Here is a 21075-nt window from a genome sequence, read left to right as displayed (position 1 = left end):
AGATGGAAGCAGAAAGGATGTCTGCCACAAGGATGTCTGGGCTCCCCAAGGGAGGCACACGGGATGCAAGGCCAGGCCACACTGACCAGTAAGGGCCAAAGAGAAATAGCAGAGGAGACCAAGAAGGCAGTAAGACAATTTAGATCATTTTCTATAAACCTCCTATTGATCAGCAAGAAAAAGATAAACATCCTAGACTTCAACCAATCAAAGGAGACAGGCAGAAAATTCTAAAAGGAATATAGATGGCTAAGAAACATGGGAAAAAATGCTCACTGGCTCATGACCATCAGAGAGACAACTGAAACATCGAGTCAGAATAAAGGAGAACAAGAAGAAGGAGAAAAGTGGGGGTACTGGGGGAGGAGCTGGGGCTGGAGTAGAGGGCCCTCACCCAGAGGTTAAAACAAGGTTAGCCGGGAGAGGAGGGGGAGGACATCCCTTCTCTGAGACAGGAGGGCAAAAGGTAGGAGAGGCACAAACCTAAGTCACGTTTGGATGTGGGCAGGAAGAAGTCAGGGAGGGTCCAGTGGTGCATGAAACAGGAGAGGGCTGGGGTGGAGGGAGTCTACTGAGAATGATGTGGCGATGGAAGAGAGGGAGTTCCGGTGAGAAGTTAACAGGTGGACAAGCAGGGTTTTAAATATGTTCTTAATCAGGGGCGCCTGGGTGGCTCAGTGGGTTAAAGCCTCTGCCTTCGGCTCAGGTCATGATCCCAGTGTCCTCGGATCGAGCCCCGCACTGGGCTCTCTGCTCAGCAGGGAGCGTGCTTCCTCCTCTCTCTCTGCCTGCCTCTCTGCCTACTTGTGATCTCTGTCTATCAAATAAATAAATAAATCTTTTAAAAAAAAATGTTCTTAACCATATTTTATGTCAAACATAAAGCACTAGCACTATGGTGCCTGTGCCCTAAAAACTAGGAGGGCGACAGGGACCTTGATGTAACCTCTGTAACCACAGCTTGTGGTTGTGTGTATGGGAGGGGTGTGACCCCTCCCATAGTGAGTCTGGGCCTAGCTATGTGACTTCCTTTGGCCAACAGGACATTAGCAAATATGAGGCAAGCAGAGACTCAAGAAGCTCTTCCACATATGGGATTTGCAGATGTGGGATCCCTGGGACCCGGAAGAAGCCTGGACTAGTCTGCTAGATGATGAACAACACGGCCAAGTTACTACCATCACCCCTGCTGACAGCAAGCCAACCAGCCGGCCAGCCCCTCATCTCGGGGACGGGGGTGGGGGCTCCTGGCCTGAGTGTCCCCAGTCAACAACAAGCAGAACGGAGATGAACAGACCCAAGTTCGACCCAGAGAACTATAAGATGTCAAGTTTCAGGATTATTTGTTACGCAGCCATAGGTAACTGATACATCCTATTTATGCCAATCACTGTTAAGACCCAAGCTCCTAGTTTACCCTGCTTCCTGAGCTTTGGACATTCATTCCCTTCTTTCCCAAATTTCTTGCTCACCCCCAACTCATTAAACCCTTCCACTGCATCCTCTAGTATTCAGGGAAATACCACTGGCAAAATTCCCTACATTTTCAGCTTTGCCTTCATGTGCCATACCCAGTCCTTCCTGGGAGATATTGCAGCCTCTCGAGGGAGGGCTGATTTTCTGCTCCCTCCCTCCTAGGTGGGTCGAGAGTGGGAGGGTGTGTCCTCCCTGCTCCTCATGCCACTTCCAGAGCAATCTCCCTCTGTTTTCCTAAAAACCTTCACTGGGGAGCTTTTGTGAATGCCAAGTTTTGGTTCAAAAGGCTGTAATGGTACAAGCCAGCATCTTCCCCTGAATCTCTGCAGAACGCCTGCTGCAGAAGGCATCTGGTAGAATCTTCCAGAGATGAGAACTGGCAGGACTCATGGAGTTGCAGGATGTGGGAAAGAAAAGCATCACTGAGAAATGGGATGGTTAGTGGTGGGAGGGATATGGGCCTTTGTAGGTCCTGAAGGCTGTGGCTAGGGGTTTGGGATACCTTTCCGCCTATCTAAAGGTGTGACATTTGTCTTGGGAAGTCACTTCTGGGAGAGAGAGCTCAGGTGCTAGGAGAGTGCACGTGCATGCCTTCCCAGGGCTCTCGTGCTGGTCCCTTCTGAGCAGCAGGAGGCATGCACACAAAAAAAGGAATGGATATCAGTTCAACTTGGTGGGACCATGGTCACCTCCAGGTCACCTGACTGGGATCACTGGGACTTCTCCCATTTTACAGACAAACAGACTGGAGCCCGTTAGTTCCGGGCACCGGAATCTCCCAAACTGCTCCTCACCGTAGGATTGACACACCACGTGCACCAGCGGGTAAGATTTCCAGAGGACTCGGTCACACCAGGAAGGCAGGTTGTACTTCATCTGGAAATCAAAGTCACGAGCTTTGTAAATGCCTGTTAATTCTCTGTATCTAGAAATCAGTGTAAGAAGAGGTTGACTTGTAAACCCTGTCATCCTTAAATTCATGAGCTGTTGGGTCATTAAGAGATTTGCCCCATAGGTGGCCTTCAACCCGTTTCATTTGCCTTAAGTCCTCAGTCCTGAGAGATTGGGTTGAAAGTGCAAGTTGTGGGCTTCACCTGGGTCGGTCTGCCCACCCACCCACCCACCTGCCAATCCACCATCCATCCATCCATCCACCATCCATCCATCCACTATCCATCCACCTACCAGCCCATCCACCATCCATCCATCCATCTATCATCCATCCACCTACCTGCCCATTCACCATCCATCCATCCATCCATCCACCATCCATCCAACCACCATTCATCCACTCATCTGCATATCCACCTATACCTATCCAACCACTCAAACAATATGTATTAAGACAAGCCCTCTCCAGGGGCGCCTGGGTGGCTCAGTGAGTTAAAGCCTCTGTCTTCAGCTCAGGTCATGATCTCAGGGTCCTGGGATCGAGCCCTGCATCGGGCTCTCTGCTCAGCAGGGAGCCTGCTTCCCCACCCCTTCTCTGCCTACTTGTGATCTCTGTCAAATAAATAAATAAAATCTTAAAAAAAAAAAAAAAAAAAAAAAAGACAAGCCCTCTCCGGGCTACAATGGAGAGCAAGATGCTCATTGGGGGTGATAGACAAGGCGAACTAACAATATCCTTTATCCCTTTAAGTTCTAGATCTTTCTCTTCTGCCTATAAATATAAAGGTACTCATTCTAACAGAGCCTACCCCTCCCATCTCCTGCAGTTACTTTTCTCTTTTTCCCAGTTTTCTTTCCAGAATTTCTTTCTACTTTCATTGCCTCTACTTTGGGACCACCCATTTTGTTTTTTAAACTTGAGGTGCAACTTACATATAGTAAAGAGTACTCATTTTAAGTATATAGCTCGAGGAGTTTTGATATTTGTACACGCTCATTTAACCCCAACAGAGAGAGAGAAAACTCTCCCTCACCTCAAAGGTTCCCTCGTGTTCCTGTGTCCATACTACCACCTTGCAGAGGTGAACATGATCGTGCCTAATGCCTCTCCTGACACATTCTGTCTAACCTTGAACTTACAAATGGACTCGCTTGGTATATATTGTTTGAGGTCTGGCTTCTTTCACCCATGTTGTTCCCTGAAGTTCACTCGCCATCCGGCTGTGGTTGTATTCCACTAGACATACACACCGCATTTATCTAGTCTACTGCGGATGTTAGTAGGGCTCTTCCCAGTTTTTGGATGTTGTGCACGAAGCAGCAATAAACATACTCATATCTCCCTTTTGGTGAACACAAGTACTAATGCCTCTGGGGCTCCCCCAAAGTGGAATTCCTGGGTCCCAGGGTAAGCACACACTGTTGCCATCCTGTTTCTCTTAACACTGCAGTTCTCAGCACTGGCTGCCCCAGGAAATTACGGGCGGAGCTTTGCAGATACAGAAACCACGGCCCACCCTGGGTCTCTTGCATCAGAGCCTTGGGGGATGAGGCCCGGACATCCGTATTTCTAGAAAGCTTCTCCTGGCTCACCTGCACACGCTTGGTAAAGAGCCACTCTCATCCACCCTGGGGCTGGATTTCACCCAAGACAATGCAAACGGCCCTTTTAAAGTCCACCCAACCTTCTGGACCACATATCCAGCCCCTCGTGCAGCGCTCACGCACAGGGAACATGTTCTCCTAGACTCACATTCCACACGGGCGACCGCTAATCCTGACGCTGTCTCACCCCCCGCCTCTGTGATGCCCAGCTGCCCAGTTGGTTGGTCTGCCCACTGCCCACGACAGCACTCATGGCCTGCCTCCTTTGTCGCGTCTGCCTCCTCCTCTCACCTCTGAATGGGGATGGCCCCCAAATCTGCCCACAGCCCTCCCCTTTGCCTCTTCCACTCACTTCCTGCCAATGTCACCTACGCCGGGGGGTGTCCGTGTTCTCGGCGCACACGACTCCCAAATCTATGACCCAGCCCTGTTGTCTCTCTCTAGCATCACCTAATATTTTCAATTGCCTTCTGGATGTTTCCTCTGAGGTCTTTCACCCATATTATACAGTAAGTCTGAAGACAAGCTCTACGTTCTGATTTGCGCTTTTGTCCACGGCGATCAGATCTATCAACGCATCCTGCTTTCTTTTGCTTCTGCTTTGTTTGTTCCCAGTTCTGACTCAGGCCCCAGTTTCTCAGCAGGACCCAGCACACGGCCTCCTCAGGGGTCCCCGGCACCCTCCTCACCCTCTCCACAGACGCAGACCCACCTTCTCTGCCTATCACTGCTGTGCTGCCAGCCCCCAGTAGAACTTTCAGTGGCTTCCCTGTTTTCCAGCCAACAGGTCAAAACCTTACCCTGGCATCTAGGGCCTCCTTCCCCTCAGCTCAGCCTCTATGTCCCCTGATACTCGAGTCAACCTGGACATGCTCTCAGTGTCCCCACATATCCCCATGGACCTGCCCAGATAGTGCCAGAGGACCATAGTCATACAGCAGCCTGTGGATGCCCCCCAAGCAGGTGTCTTGCCCTGGAGGTCTCTCAGTCTCCTTCCTCTACAGCAGACCTGGATCTTCTCTCCTCCTCTGTCCGGTTTTCTCTGTTAGTCCCTGCCTTGTTCTGACATCACCCCCTCGTATGGCCTGACTCTTCCTCCTGCACTTCTCCGCTTGCCCTGAGCCCTCAGGCAATGTTCTGAACTGTTTTCCATTTCCTTAGGCCTCCAGCAGCCCCAGAAGCTCATCATTCCACACCTCTAAGCCTCAGGGCTTCCTGAGAGTTCCCTAGAATTTCCTACCTCCGTATCTGTTCCAGCAGTTCTTCCAACTGGAAATGGATCAGCCCCCCTCAGCCCTCATCCTGTCCTCTTATGATAGCCAAGCTGTCCCTCACAGCACCACGAGTGGGCCCTCTTTGAGAAGACTCTCCTGATCTTTCCTTGCCCTAATGGTCATATCCTCATTAGGCTCCTCAGTGCATCTGGAGATCTCATATTCCATCTCTGATTAGTTAGCTGTGTGTTTGTCTCCTTTTTCCTTCTATGAACTCCTTGGGGCTCATCTTTGATCTCCTACCACCTAGGAGAACATCTAGCTCATCACAGGTCATCAGTAAGTACCTGTTGAACAAGAATGAATGAAAGCTTTATTGCAGCTTCCCCCCAAACACTGTTCCTTGGAACCCAAGAAACTTCATAAGGTAATAATTAGTGTTCCATGACTAACTGAGTTTGGCACAGAAATTTCCTTGTGGAGAACCATAATGCTCATAAACCTGTAAAGGCTCTGATAAGTCCTGCAGTCAGGGAGCTTGTTTAATGATGATTTACTTGGCAGATTAGCAAATAGATTTCATCACAGGACTTTAAAAAAAAAAAAAATCTTCAGAACCCAATTAAAGAAATACTTTAAATCCTCGCAGACTCTTAGACTCTCTGGACAGAAGGGAAATCCAGTATCAGAGTCTAGTGTCTGGCAGTGGGCAAGTGTGGTTGCCTACCCTCTCCTTAGAAAAGGTTTTTGCTCAGTGATGCAAATCAACACGTGATCTCTAATCCCCCTTCTTTTTTTCCTGTGGCCTAGTGGATGAAGATGCCCTTCACATCCCGTTCACCCTCATGGGGACAGACGCAAGAGGGGTGATGTGCAGGGGGCTGGAGACAGAGGGCCAAAGTGATGCCTGTGAGGCGAACTCACCCCTGTGGCCTTCTGCTTAGTGTAGGCGTACTTGTCCCGAGTCAGTCTTTCAAAACGGTAGGTGGGTGCAAACGTGATTTCTTCCTCCTCTGAAAACCAAACAAAACGCTGGTTTCTGCTTTGACTCCCCAAGCTTCACATGGGCGACATTTCCTTCTTCTTCAGGCATAGTCCTTCCCCTCTCCACTGAGGATATTCAGGGAAAAAAGGAGACAGCAGTGGCTGGAGGGGGCCCAGGAGCAGAGGGACACACAGTTCTTACCAAAATGCAGGAAGACCTTCTGCTCCTTCCTCTCCATGAGTAGCTGGTCGTGGGACAGGAGGTCTGCATACTGTTGCTGCTTGATCTTCTGGACGATGGCTTCCGCCTCCTGGAGCAAGGACACGGCCAGGCCCCCAGTGAGACCCCCCCACCCCTGCAGACATTCAAGAGGCCCATTACCACCTGCCGGCCCATCACCTGGGACCCGGAGCCCCAGAGGCTGCACCAGACGCTGGTCCCAGGGCTGCCCGGCTGGGGCGTCTTAGCACTCAACTGTTTTATAAGGAAAACCCTGCAAAAGTCATCAAACATCAAACTTATACCTGACAGTACAAGTTTTGGCTGGTCTAGATTTGCAGAGGAACCTTTTACTTTTGCTCTGACCTCTAGTATTATTCTTATGAACACCCCAGAGCAGGTAGCTATTTCTATTATTCTCTGTGGGAACGGAGGCAGCTTGCTGTGAGGCCAGGGAAGGATCTGGAATCCCAGCCCCCTGAATCCGTGGGCATCAGCAGGGAGGTGTCGGTGCCCTGGACCCCGCGGTCTGCCCTCTGCTCTGGAAAATGCCCTTGGCAGACCTCCTGCTGAGGGAACAGCCACCACAGCCCCACAGACTGTGAAAGGTTGGGATTTGTGGGGTCCCTGTCCAGCTCTCTCCCATACACTGCAGGGAGCCTCTAGTGAGGGAGGAAGTGGTGGGGAGGCAGGAGGGGCACAAATGGCCCTAAGCTCTTCCTCGGTCTCTGCATAGCAGCTGAGGCAGCAGGAGTGAGAGGCTGGCTGCTCAGGGAAACAGGAGGGAAGGGGAATGAGAAGGTCTGGGTTCCAGCCCAACTGTCCAGGATCGGCAATTGACCCCAGGCCATCCCTTAGCCTGTGTCCCAGGGTTCTTGCCCCTTGGTTTCTGCCGTCCTCCTTTCTCCCCACGCAGGACGCAGAGTGAAGGTTCTACACACCGGTTAGGGATGTACAACCTGTACAACCACACGGCTCTGCTCCCAGGCCTGTCCACCCTCCCTTCCTGGGAACCCTCTGCTCTCCCTGAGAAAGCAAGGCCATGTCTGTCACATGGGCCTTCGGACTGCTGCTCAGCAGACCATGCCTGGGCACCTGACAACAGCAACAACTTCCTTAGCTGCCCAGGGACCCTCCATCAAGACAGAAAATTGGGCTGGTCTCCTCAAGTACGTGGGGACCAAGTGTGAACAGAGGTTAACTCTAAAGGTAGGGGTTCAACAGAGTGGCATCAGGTCCCAGAGGGGGCACGGTGGCCTCGGCCCGGCTCAGTTTGGGCCCTGTGTCCCCATGTCCTGAGCTAACTTGAGGGAGCCTCTGTCCCATGCAGCCCTTGTCCTGGGTGGGTTGTCCCTTACCCAGGTGGGCAGCTCCACGCGGTAGTTCAGGTCCCCGAGCCAGAAGAGGTGGGTGAAGCGGTGAGTGATGTTGAAAGGGCTCAGCTTCTTGTCCCCCAGAGCCAGAAACCGGAGAATGCTCATGTAGTTCTGGTTTCGCCTATTTCAATGAAGAAGTAGCCACCTAGCATGGGGTGGCTGGTTCCCTACTCCGCTACCGTGGTGGGAAGGCAAAGGGAGCCAGCGGCGGGGAGAGGGGGTGGTGGAGATGTAACTCTGGGCCCCTGACACTGCAGCAGACTCCTTCTGTGTGCAGGTGGTGCAAAGGGACTTTCAGGTGGAAATGAGAGCACAGGACAGGGGCCCCCAGAGCTTCCATTCAGCAGGGAACTGGCATCACGGTTATTCTAGAAAGAGGTCTTCGTGACCAGGTGCAAGGGACTTTCATCCGTGAGCATGCCTGGAAGAGGTCTTTCCCTTTAGAAATCATCTAGCAGATCGATGACATAAGAAAGCGTGTGTCCCGTCCTCCCAACAAGATTCACCCACATGAGCGGTGGCTCTTGTGCCATAGGTGCGGATAAAGTCGTGGCTGCACGTGGCTGTGGCATTTGGGGAGGTGAGGTATCTCTGGGCAGACGAACCTGTTAATGCTCTCGGGCAGGGAGCTGCATTACCTGAGTTTCTTCTCACTTCCGGAAGTCAAGTGGCTGTTAACAAATCCCAAGGAGGTTCCGTTGAACATAAACGACACCCCCACGGCTCCCTTGTTCCCTAAAGGGAGAGGGGAGGCAAGAAGTGAGCACAACATGGGGCACCTGGGTGGCTCAGTGGGTTAAGCCTCTGCCTTTGGCTCAGGTCATGATCTCAGGGTCCTGGGATCAAGCCTACATCGGGCTCTCTGCTCAGCGGGGAGCCTGCTTCCCCCGCCCCCCTCTCTGCCTCTGCCTCTCTGCCTACTTGTGATCTCTCTCTCTCTGTCAAATAAATAAATAAAGTCTTTAAAAAAAAAAAAAAAAGAAAGAAATGAGCACAACAGGCAACCTTGGCCGGGGGGGGGAATCAAGGTGGAGCACAGTTATTCCTTAAGAGGAGATCGAGAGAAGCTCAACAGCTTCATCTGGAGTGAGACTCAGCAGTGGCAGGGACTCGGGGGGTGGGGGACATTCCTCCAGGACCAGAAGAAAATGGGGTAAATGGCCTGCATCCTTGGGAGTCCTCCACGGGGGAAGGATGGAGGCTGCTGGTCTAAGTCATCCTGTTGTCCCCCTCTTGGGGTCTCATCAGTTACCCCACAGGCCAAGCAGGCAAGACCACCAAAAGCAGCTAGAAGCCTGGGGAAGATTTAGACGAGGGAGCCCAGGGCTGGGTGGGCTAATGTCCCACCAGCTAACCGGGCTCCCGGTGGGACCAAAACCCCCACTGAGACCACCTCTCAGATTCTGAGTTCCAACCTATTCTAGACTAGTGGTTCTCCAAGTGTGTTCCCCAAACAGCCACAGCAGCACCTGGGAACGGTTGGGAGGGCAAGTTCTCAGGCCCTACCCTGGACCTGCCGAATCAGAAATTCTGGAGGCGGGGCCCAGGAATGTGGGTGACACAAGCCCTCCAGGTCAGGGGTAGGCAAACGCTGGCCCGATGCCAGCTGAAGATGATTTTTACATTTTTAAATAGTTGGGGGAAAAAAATCAAAAGAAGGTTTTGTGATACATTACAACGGTATGAAATTCAAATAGGAGCCCATAAATAACATTTTATTGGATCACAGCTACGCCCAGAGTTAAGTAGTTGCAAGAGAGGCTGCACGACCTGTAGAGCCTGAACTATTTCCTGGCTGGCCTTCTAGAGGCAAAATTTGGCAAGCCCTGCTCGAGGACATTCTGACACACACAGAAGTCTGAAAGCCTGCTCTGGTCCACAGCTTGAGCATATGCACTGGGCACTTGAAATGTGGCCGGTCCAAACAGAGGAGGGCTCTAAGCATACAGATGCACCAGAGTTATGCCTCAGTAAGGAAAACAGAACATAAAATAGTTAAAAATTTTTATAGTGAACACCTACTGAAACTGTAATCTTGAATGAATGATGTTTGATTAAATGTTAGGAAGGGACCTCAAAGATTATCCATTTTCCCTCCTCGGTCATCCACCCTCCCTCCTCAGGACTAGGGCCCCTAGCAATGATGGGTGGTCCTGCTCCCCTGTCCTGGGGCAGGGGGAGGGGGCCTCACTTTCTGGCTTTCTCCCCATCCTACAATATGACCTCAGTTTAAATCCCTGCCCACCACTTGGCCACTGGGCCTGGGACAAGTTAAGGAACATCACTGATGCCTCCAGCATCTTTCTATGAGTGGGGCCAATAATGGTCCTTGCCCTCCCACCCCCACAGGGCATTTCTAGTAAATGGGATAATCTCACAGAGCATTTAGCTCTCAGTGGTGCACATGTATGTTCTCAAGGTCTTGGCTCTTCTAGGGATAATGTCCACCAGCATGAGCCAACCAGCGTTCACTGGGCTCTGTCCCATGTTAACCATGGCTGGGAGCCATTTGGAGGGGGAAGAGGGCAGCCCCAGGGTGGGGGGAAGGGAGGAGCAGGTACATGGGATGTGAGTGGGCTGCTGTCTGCATAGTCCCTTGTTCAGTGCCTAGCACCGTGCGGGGGCTTTCGGGGGGGGGGCGAGGACACATGGTCAGCTTGGTCACAATGTCACGATGAATGAAAGCTGGGGGAGCAGCCAGAGGTGAGGTCTGGCTGTGGGGTGGTCTGTCTTGTACCGGGAGGTCTGAGTATCTTCCATGCTGTTGGCAAGGGGCTGGTAGCAGGCAGGCGGGCAGCCAGGCGGGCAGCAGCAAGGACAGAGAGAGGTTCCTGGGGAGCAGAAGGGGGTGGGCTTTGACAGGGCAGCTCCCGAGACAGGAAGGAAGGGGGCAAGTGGGTGTGGACGTGGGCAGTTTGCGGTTTGTCAGCAGAAAAGCCGAGAGAGTTCTTCACATTTGACTGCAGCAATTCTTCTGTTTCCTGTTGTCTTGGGGACTCTGTCCTATCCCTGACTCCAACCACCAGAAACCACTGGCCTCGCCGTCAACCCCGCCCACGGCCTGCGTGGTGCACCTGCCCACACACACTCAAGCCTCTCACACGTGCTCAGAGACTCACACACGTACTCACAGACAGACCTGCACTCACACACTCACATATATGCTCACAGACACCTGCACATGCACTCAGACTCACATATACGCTCAGACCTGCACACATTCTCACACACATACATGCTCAGAGACCTGCACATGCACTCAGACTCACACATGTGCTCAGACAGACCTGCACACCACTCATAGACCCACACGTGCTCACAGACCAGCACACGCACTCACACGTGCGGTCAGACATACCTGCACATGCACTCACACACATACCCACACACGTGCTCACAGGCCTGCACACACACTCACACATGCCCTTAGACAGACCTGCACACACACTCACACACAGACTTACACACGTGCTCAGACAGACCTGAACACACGCTCACACAGATGTACATGTACTCAGACTCGAACACAGACTCTCATGTGCACTCAGATGCAGAGCCACATGAGCACTCACGCCCAGACAGGCTTACACAGAGACCTGCATGTATACAGACACACATACTTGGATTTGCATATGCAGACTCACACACACACTCACAGAGTCACACATACAGACACACAAGCATTTCCACCCACACCCACACAGGCTCACACTCAAGGCACTCCAGCCGTCCTCTGCTCTGAGTTCAATTCTCAGAGGTGCCATGATGGGTCCCCCAGCTCCCCGCTAATGCTAGGATTTCCTCATCCAACCTGAGTTGCTCTCTTTCTACACCAGGGTTCCCACGGGCCAGATGGAGCCCCCACCTGTGTCTGTAAGCAAAGCTTTCTGGAACACAGCCACTCGCATTCCCGTTCATGCTCTCTGAAGTTCCTTTTGTGTCGTGGCACGTGGCCCACAAGCTTAGAATATTTACTCTGTGGCCCTTTACAGAGTGTCTGTCAACTCCTGTCCCAGGTCCTTGATTCTCCCAGTGGGGGCCTGTGGGCCAGCAGCGCTGGTGTGGACCCTGGGTGGGTTGAGGCTGGGGGAGCCCAACATCTGGGTCACCCAGGACTGAGGGGAGCCCAGGAAGTGAAACCCAGTGACGTCACAGTGCACAGGAGAGTAGCCCCCTCCCTGCTCACCCAGTGTGTTGGCGATGCCTGTCTTCACGTTGTCAGTGCAGATGTGACTGATACGGTTCTCATGCTCCGGCTTGGCCAGCACCACAATTCGGATATTCCAGAGGGTGTGGATGGCAATCTGGTGGGGTTGACGACACAGTCACCCTTGGCCAGGGCACAGTGCTTGACCACAGGGCAAGAGATCCCCCCTGCAACTCTGACCCCCAAGATGGAGGACCCCATTTGTAATCCCTAAACCAGGGGAGCTTCTAAGGATACCCCGCAGATGAAACAAAGTATCTTAAAGATAAGAGCCAGGACAGGCCACATTTCAATGAAGTAAGGGTGATCTACAAGCAGGGGCAAGGACAGTGATTTTCAGCAACGGCCACAGACCCCCATCAATTTCAGAAGCCCCAGGCGTTCCCCTCCAGCCCTGGAAGGTAGTGGTGGTGGTGCTAGGGAATGACCACAGAGCACCCTGGGCCTCTGTGGAAGGTGAGAGCTCACAGGCTGAGCCCACCCTTGCCCCTGAGATGCTCCTGGCCAGCCTCACAGAGCCCACTGTCCCCGGGGTCCCACCCAGCGCCCTGGCCAGCTGCTCACTGTTTTAAAAGTCATGCTGGTGATTTCCTGCAGGGAGTGTTTGAGTATCTCCAGCCACTCCTTCTCTCCCAGGGGGTCCTCCTGGGTGCCGATCACATAGATGTCATGGGGGATGTAATCCGCAGAGTCATCCCGTGTCTTTCCCTGCCCCTTGGAGAGAAACCAGGACGTGATCTTCTTGGGAGGGGGGGCGTTACCTTCAACAGCAAAACCCAACACGAAGTGAGTCAAAGGTACATCAGGAGAATTCAAAACACAGGTGGGGGTAAAGCGTGTGGGGCAGGAGGGCCACCCCGTCACAGAAAATCATTCAGGCCACCCCATGAAATGCCAGAGATGGAGAATTAGGTACTATTATTCCCAGGATGTCAGGAAGGGTCAGAGCACAGTTAAGTTTCTCTTTAAAGAGAACGTGAAGTTTCAGAGACTTGAAATACCCGAAGATTCCATACAGTGACTTGAACTAGCTGTGTGAGACCAAACACCATCCTAGCCTTTGCGGCTAATTGAGTGACTGAGACCCTCCTCCAGGAGTTTACAGCCCGTTGGCAAGGACGGCCCAGCAGGCTGACAGGTTTGGGAGACAACGGGGCTTCCTTGCAAAACAGAGAGATCTCAGCCGCAAACTGAGAGCCAAAGAGACAGGAGGAGTGTGGACACCTCCTCCATTTTCATTTCAAAAAATGAGTCAAAGCAGCTTAGTGAAGATAGAGTGAAGGATTTACTTCACCTCGGAACACCCCTTCAAGGTTGAGTAAACCTCTCCCCCAGAGAGAAAACCACCTTGGCCAAGAATCCAAGTAACCTGACGGCGGCCGCTCTGCTTCCCGCTATGGTTCACAGTGGGAGCGAACGCCCTAGGGGCTGGTGGTCTCTGCTTGGGGAGACTGTCCCAGCCACCCAGACAGCACCTTCCACAATGTCTTCTGTGTGAAGGGTGTCCCCTCCAGGATGGACTTCACTAGGTCCAGCCAACTCTAAGACCCCCATACTCACAGTGGGAAAAACAAGGGCAGTGTACCCCCGGGCATGAACCCCTGAGAGTGACAGCTGATAAAATCAGGTGGCCAGCAAGAAACACGAGAGGACAGAACAGGATACAGGACCCCAAGAACACCTGAGCGTGAGTGCCTGGGGAGGGCTGGTGGCTTGCGGAATCGGGCTCAGGTGCTCTGGTTGACTCTCCACAAGTAGCAAATTACGTTCTCACTTCCAGACCACTCCTTGCCCCGCCTTGAAGGGCTGCTGCTCCCCCTCTGCCTTGCTGCCAGCTGGCTATCTGCTCTGGGGGAGGGTGGGTGGGCCTGACTCTGCTCTGGACAGTGTGAGGTCAGAGGGACACCCAGTTAAAGTCAAGTTTCGGATAAACAACACACAACTATTAGAAAAGGTATGTCCCGTGCTGTATCCGTTGAACTAAAATTCAAATGAACTAGACATCCTGTATCTACTTACTTTTTTTCTAGTTGAATACTTCCATGAAATAATTATTTAGTATAATTTATATGTAGTATGATATATCTGGTATGTAAATATATATTAGTATATAAGTATACAGTATACGGTTGGTCCAATATATATTTGGTGTATATTTAGTACTTATTTCTAGCTGAATTGTTACACTATTTGCTACAACTTATATTCAGTACATTTATTAGCATAATACAGATCAGTATATAAATACATGTAGTATATATTTAGCATTATCATTTCTAGCTAGATACCAATCCTCAAAAAACTTTGCTGTTTACATGAAATTCAAATGTAATTGGGCATCATCTCTCTCTCTTTCTCTCTCAATACATCTGGCAACCCCACCCAAGGAGGGAGTTCTTTCTTCCAGGCCTGAGGCCCCTTGGAGACCTGCCTAAGGCTGGAAGGTACCCAACAGCCTCTTCACCTATATATCCAGACTATACCTAGAACTTTCCAGTTTAGACAGGCAAAGTAACCCAGCCCAGCTGCTACTGGGGTATGAGAATCCCAGAGCTCACTTCTCTTAATCATTGTCTCAGCAAAAGTATAGAATTCCCTAGAAAGGAGGCTGTGTAGATACGTTGGGAGGGGGGTGTTGGGAGGAAGACAGACACCCCCACCCACCCATTTGCAGATGTCGGAGGCAGCAAAGCAGAACCCAAGAGGTAGTGGTGGGAGGGAGTCAGGGGTGGGGCACATATGGACCTACCCATGTTCCAGGTGCCAATGAAGATGGTGATCATATCTGGCTCCGGCTGCTCCGAATGTTTATTCTTCATCTGCTGGAGAAGCTGGCAGAAGCCTTCTCTCTTCTAGGGATTGAAGGGCAGACAGACTCAGAAAGGCTTCTGCCTCCCTGCACATTACACTCTCAAAGGGCTTGGTCAGCTTCAAGAAAACTGAGAGCAGCGCAAATCAGTACGAACTTGCAGGAGCGCAATCTGGAAAGAGGGTCCGAAGTCTTAAGGAAGTGGCTTCTTTTTGACCTTGCCACTCTTCTGCAAGGATCTGAGGCTAAGAACCACCAGAAACCACACAAAGGCCCAACCATATTCATGGGGACTGTTGCATGCACTTCAATACTGAAAAATCTAGAAACAGCCTTAATGTCCAGTCCTAGGAAGCAAGTTAATAATCGTAGCACAGGTCATCCACGTGCTGGAATATTGCAGGGTTCACAAGTTTTGATTCAGAAATACCTTCTCAACAAGGACAGATGCCCAAACTATATTGTTAGGAGCAGAAAGCCAGTTGACAAAACAGTATAAATAGCATTATTGCTTTTTTATTAAAAACACAAACAAGGGGTGCACCTGGGTGGCTCAGTCAGTTAAGTGTCTGACTTTGGCTCAGGTCATGATCTTGGGGTCCTGGGATTGAGCCCCATGTTGGGCGCCCTGCTCAGCATGGAGTCTGCTTCTTCCTCTCCCTCTACCCTTCCCCTCCACTCATGCTCCCTCGCTCTCTCTCAACTAAATAAAATCTTGAAAACAAAACAAAACAAAACAAAAAACCCAATTTTTGTTTATTTGTATTTGTTACTTTTTCACCAATGAGAATAGATTACTTATTTAACTAAAGAAAATTTAGATCAAAGAAACCAAAAAGAAGAGAATACAGGGGGGTGCCTGGGTGGCTCAGGGGGTTAAGCCTCTGCCTTCGGCTCAGGTCATGATCTCAGGGTCCTGGGATCGAGCCCTGCATCACGCTCTCTGCTCAGCAGGGAGCCTGCTTCCCCCCTCCTCCCTCTGCCTTCCTCTCTGTCTACTTGTGCACTCTCTCTCTGTCAAATAAATAAAAAATAAAATCTTAAAATTAAAAAAAAAAAGAAGAGAATACATGAAGGCTGTTAGTCTCCTGAATGGTCTTCACTGGGTTGTCCTGGCTACCCGGGCATATGGGGCGGGGAGATGGGGGCTGAAGCAGAGCAGCCCTCTCTGAGATGACGGTCAAGGGCAGACTGACCGAACAAGCACCCACACATTTTAGGTTGTACCGTATGAAATTAACAGTTTTGCATCTACAGAGATGGCAATTTCATAGGCTTCAACCTAAAAACTGCAAACCTCAGTTAATCAATCCCTTCTGAAGAAACCTGCTCACAAAGATGTTACAATGACTCACTACTGACACCTGGATGGCTCAAAATGCAGTGCCTCAGTTTACTGCTGTGTCTCAATCTTTCTGAGCTGGTAGCAATGGGCAGAATTGGTTTTTGGATCTATGTCCATGTACCCAGAATGATGTCTGGCCAGAGGTTCCTTCTCTCCACCTCCCCCACCACCTGTCTGGCCCCAGCATCTTTGTTTCTCCCAGGCCCTTCTCTGTCATTCCTCCGAGTCCTGCCCACCCACACCCCTGGCCAGTTCTGGGCACCGCCTGGCCTCCTGCTGGCCTCCCAACAGCCTCCATTCCCCCACCCCTACCATATCATCCATGGTACAGGTGAAAGAAGGAAGGTTCTGGCACTTGATGGGGGCTGTCCCTGTAAGTCTGAGCTTGGAGCCCTTGTCCCTCAGCCTTGCCATGGAACCATGCCTGGCCAGCTAACACCTGATGTGATGAGAGCCCCTTGTGCACTTCTGGTGTGAGCCATTTATTAAAGGATAAAGAGTAAGGCCAAGATGGAGGGTCTTGGGCCCTGGTTGGGATGTCAGAGGGGAGTGATCAGATCACAGAGAACATAGCCTCTGGCTATACAGAGACTCAGTGCAATGTCCAAAGACCCCGAGTATTTCCATTGGCCCACACCACCTCCTGCTTCAAGAGCCACTCCTGGTGGGGCATCTCACTCCTGCAGAGTGGGGCAAAAGGTAGCCATGGAAGGAGTGCTGGCTGGTATTCAGATTTAAATCTGAGGTGCCCCAGAGGGCTTGTGTCCAGCCCAGAGAGGCTAAAAAGTCTTCCAGTGGGGATCAGGGCTGGATAAGACACAAGTGATAAAGGATGGACCTTCTCGGGGGCAGACTATGTGGCAGAGGTGGCAGAGGATGGAACCGCAGCTGTTCAAATCCCCACTGACCCGGAACGTGTCCCCTAACTTCCCTGAGACTGGTTTTCCCAGGTGGGAAATGGATGGTGAGAATTGAGCAAGACAATGGTACAGATTCCTAGGCACAAGCAAGCCTCCAAAGACATGTGTCCCTCACTCCTCTCCTGACCCATTTAAGTAGTTTTCCTCACTTACTTTGGAGTCAGCAAAAACATATTCTTTCCGCAGGGTCTTCTCCTTCTCTGTTTCCACCAAAATCACCAACTTGTTCAGGAACTTCTGAGACTTGATGAGCTGTAGGACTTAAGAGCAATGAAAGTTCATTTACTCATTCATCGACTTATCACCCAATATGTAGTCTATGCTATATTCTGGCACCTGATCAACAATCCTGACTTCCCATCCCCAGAAGACCCAATTTGTGCTGAGTATCCTAGATCCCTTTGTTCCTGGCTGTATTTCCAGAGAAGGGCTCATGCTTGGGAACAGTCGTGCCTGGAACAAGCAAGAGGTAGCCTGGCCAGAGCAGTGTGAATTTCATCTTCCTCTCTCTCTCCCTTACTTTCTTTCTCTCCTCCTCCCCCCTACCTCCATTGCTTCCTTCTTTTGCTTTGCTTTTAGTTCATATCTAAGTCAAAATTGTTTATTTCTATCAACAATCAAGACTTGGGCTGTTTTACAAGATTTTTTTTTTTTTTTACAAACAATAGTATCGCCCCAGTTCCACCTCTCTCCAATGTCCTTCTACCTACAGGCAATTACGTTTAACTCCTATCTCCCCTCTCATCATCCTCTCCTCCTACCAATATATAATTTCAATCCCTCCATCACCTTCCAGTAATAGTATCATTTTGGTCAGGTAAATATTATGGAAATGCTACTGACAGATAAGCCTCAATTGCTTCTCTTTTCCTACACAACTTTCATTTTTTCCTGGAGTGAAAAATTGCCATGCTTTTACATTGGTCCTAACTATCTTAGTTCATAACTCTTTTCTGTGTAATCAAGCACTTTCATCAGTTTTACCATCCAGAGCCTCTGGGTCCTCTCTTCTCTGGACTGGTGACCTTTAGGTCTCATGCACAGCCATTACCTTATGGCCTTCCCTCTTCTTCATTCAGGAATTCTCCTCTCTCGTACTGGATCCAATTTCTCAGATATCATGTCTTCTTTCTTGTTTAATGCCCACATTTTGGTAAAGGAACATCTCTAGTAGTTTTCCAAGAAAGGGAAATGGATAACAAATTCTGGAGGCCTTGCAGGCCTGAAAACCCTACCCATACACCTCACTGACAGTTTGAAAGAATTTTCCTCAGGACCCTTCCTTAGGAAAACTTGCCCCATCTCTACTTTTTGGCATTGCTGCTGAGAAGTTCGATGTCATTTTGATCTACCTGTCTGCATAAGAGTTAACCTGGAAAGCCTGACTGTCATCCTTGGAAAAGATGCTTGTAAGGTGGTTGTTGGTTAGCATCTGGGAATTGGATTTGGGGAGGGTCCCCAGCATCTCCTGAACTGGTAAGAGCAGCTCAATATCTCTAAAACTGTCTATATAAACAGTGTGGTTTATGTTGAACACCCACTTTCCTCCTGCAAGTCTGGAATTTCAGTATGTGCCATGCAGAGAGTCCCTATGTGACCAGTCCCCATGAAGAATGCTGGGTGCCAACTCTCTGAGCTTCCCTGGTAGACAACATTTTGCATGTGCTGTCACAGCTCACTGGGGGAGCAATTAGGCATGCCCTGTGTGACTGCACTGGGAGAGGTCTCCTGGAAGCCTGTGCTTGATTTCCCCATGGAATTCCTCCCATGGGCCTTTTCTTTTTGCTGGTTTTGCTTCGCATCCTTTCACTGTAATACATCATAGCTGCATGACTTTATGCCAAGTCCTGGGAGTTCTTGGTGAATCGCAGAAATAGTCTTGGGGAGCCCTGACAGTCTGTAATCTAGCTTTTGAAGATCTTAGGATCTTTTCTTTGACTCCAGTGTTGTAACTTTCCAGTGTTGTGTGTGCCTCACAGTGGAACAATTTTCTTCCGTCGTGCTGGGCACTTTGTGGGCCAGTTTCAACTTGGAAACTGGTGTTGGTTCTGAGTTTCTCTCATTGTTTCCATTTTCTCTTACTGCCTTATTTTGGTATTGGATGTCTTAGACTGGTCTAATTTTAAATAATCTCTTCTCTCCTATTTTCCCTCTCTTTATCCTTTTGTTGTACCATCTGGAACCCTTCCTCAACTTTATCTTGTCTCCCTTCCATTCTGTTTTTATTTTTAAAAAATTTCTGCTGTAATGTTTTAATTTCCCCTTCCCTACCTTCTTCTTCCCCTTTCTTCCTTCCTCCTTCTTCATTTTTATTTTGTTCTCTGAATGCTCCTTTTAAAATAGCATTCTGTTCTTGTTTTATGGTCCACTTTCTTTTAACCTGCATAATTTGCTCCCTCTAATTTTTTTTGTCTGTTTCTTTTTTTGCCTTGAGCCTCACTACCCCTCCCAGGCTTCCCTTCAATGTCCAGTGATCCTTGGCTATGTGTTCCAACGGTGACAGTGGGGGTCTGTCGAGCGAGGCTTCAGCCAATGGGTGGTCTCATGGGCTGACTCACAGGGAAACCCCTGGGCTGGTCACATGCTCCAGAGAAGACTTTTCCAACCTCCCGCATGCAGGGTGTAGGCCTGGCTGGCAGCATCCTAGCTGGGCAGTGATGAAGGTTATGGTATGAACCTTCAGAAGTAACCGTTATTTAGTCCTGTTTCCAGTGGGTTCCTCTGCCCTTACCAGGCCTGGTGTCCCCCCAGCCCTTTACCTTCTCCAGAAAACTAACATCCTTGAGTCTAATGAGTGAGGGGAAGTAGAGGGCAGGCTGTGAGGAGTGAGAAAGATCTGGTGGGTCTCTTTTAAAACAGATTTTTATCCAATCCTGATGTTTATAATCTCACCTTCGCCACCTCCAGGGGCCCCTGACAGTATCAATTCCTGTACCCTTTGTGGGTTCTGTGGTATGAGTCAGGTGTCTCAATTTTTCCTACTACATGCTTAACATTGGGCCTTTTGGGTTCCTTTAAGTTGGTTATCATTATCCATCTGCTTTTCAGCACCCAGAATTTTGATGCCATCTCACTCTCTTGGTTCCTGTGAGTTTTGCTTTTAGGAGGGGAACTGACAAGTGTGTATGTTCAACCGCCATCTTGACTGGAAATCTTACCCAAGGGAAATTGCGAGCGTCCTCTGTGCTCAGTAATCCCATCAGCCTTGTCAGCAGCAGTGAATAACCCATGGTGTGATTCCTACTGCTGCGAACCAGGATGCCCTGAGACTCTCCCTAGTCTGCTACTATGAGGCCATGTCTCCTTCCTTCTGAACTTCTGTTTTTTTCCTTGACCCCCATTTGTAGGATTGTGAGGCTGCTTCCAAGATGTGCTATCATGCTCGGTGAGGGTTAGTATTCTATCAGGGCTGGTTAGGGGCCCACTGGCCCCCACACCCAGCTAAATAAAACTAGAAGCTCTTTGTGGCTCTTTTTTTGGCAGGATCTGGGCATCCACGCTTCTCTTCCTAAGGGCTTGTGAGCCCCCACTATACAGTGTATCTTGACTTGAGCTGGGGTCTCTCAGGGCACCTCTTCTCCAGCTTGGCTCTTTCACCCATCCCTGATCTGATGGCAACTTTCACACTGTCCAAAATTCCACAAAGGAATATTTACCCTCCAGGGGGTCAACCCATCATCATTGCTGTCCATTCCACAGAACATCTCCAACTTTTACTTTGGCATTCCGGGCCCTGTCCACATCTGGGACCCCATGCCCTGCTGCTCCTCCCTTTAGGGCCACAAGGGACATGGGATTTCCCTAACAACTCTGCTCCAGCACAGGCCATTCTCAGTCCCAGGGCCCTCCCCTAGTTTATGCTTGGTGAACTCCTATTCACCCTTCAAAGCCCTAGACAGAGCCATCTGTGGTGTGAAGCCTCCCTACACACCCCACAACAGAGCTAATCAATCCTCCTTCCGGGCCAACCTCCCATCTGACACACAGTCTAATACATGCTCACAGGTCAACTTCTACAACACTGCACC

The 21075-nt window shown here is 50.3% G+C and overlaps 1 protein-coding gene across 1 annotated transcript in view; it reads right to left on the bottom strand.

The window, feature by feature from the left end:
- Window positions 1–21075, bottom strand: part of LOC111153162 (inositol polyphosphate-5-phosphatase D) — a 108377-nt gene that overhangs the window by 18820 nt on the left and 68482 nt on the right. The window contains exons 10-18 of the mRNA XM_022512016.1: window positions 17201–17307; window positions 14723–14825; window positions 12538–12734; window positions 11953–12070; window positions 8405–8501; window positions 7749–7887; window positions 6373–6481; window positions 6111–6199; window positions 2271–2352 (exon numbers count right to left, since the gene is read on the bottom strand). Coding sequence (XP_022367724.1) covers window positions 2271–2352; window positions 6111–6199; window positions 6373–6481; window positions 7749–7887; window positions 8405–8501; window positions 11953–12070; window positions 12538–12734; window positions 14723–14825; window positions 17201–17307 — 1041 coding nt within the window. The remainder of the gene's footprint in view (window positions 1–2270; window positions 2353–6110; window positions 6200–6372; window positions 6482–7748; window positions 7888–8404; window positions 8502–11952; window positions 12071–12537; window positions 12735–14722; window positions 14826–17200; window positions 17308–21075) is intronic.

The sequence above is a fragment of the Enhydra lutris genome, unplaced genomic scaffold (assembly GCF_002288905.1).
Source record: "Enhydra lutris kenyoni isolate GAN:26980312 unplaced genomic scaffold, ASM228890v2 scaffoldscaffold1, whole genome shotgun sequence".
Taxonomy (NCBI): Eukaryota; Metazoa; Chordata; class Mammalia; order Carnivora; family Mustelidae; genus Enhydra; species Enhydra lutris.
This window is presented reverse-complemented; position numbering and strand designations above follow the sequence as displayed.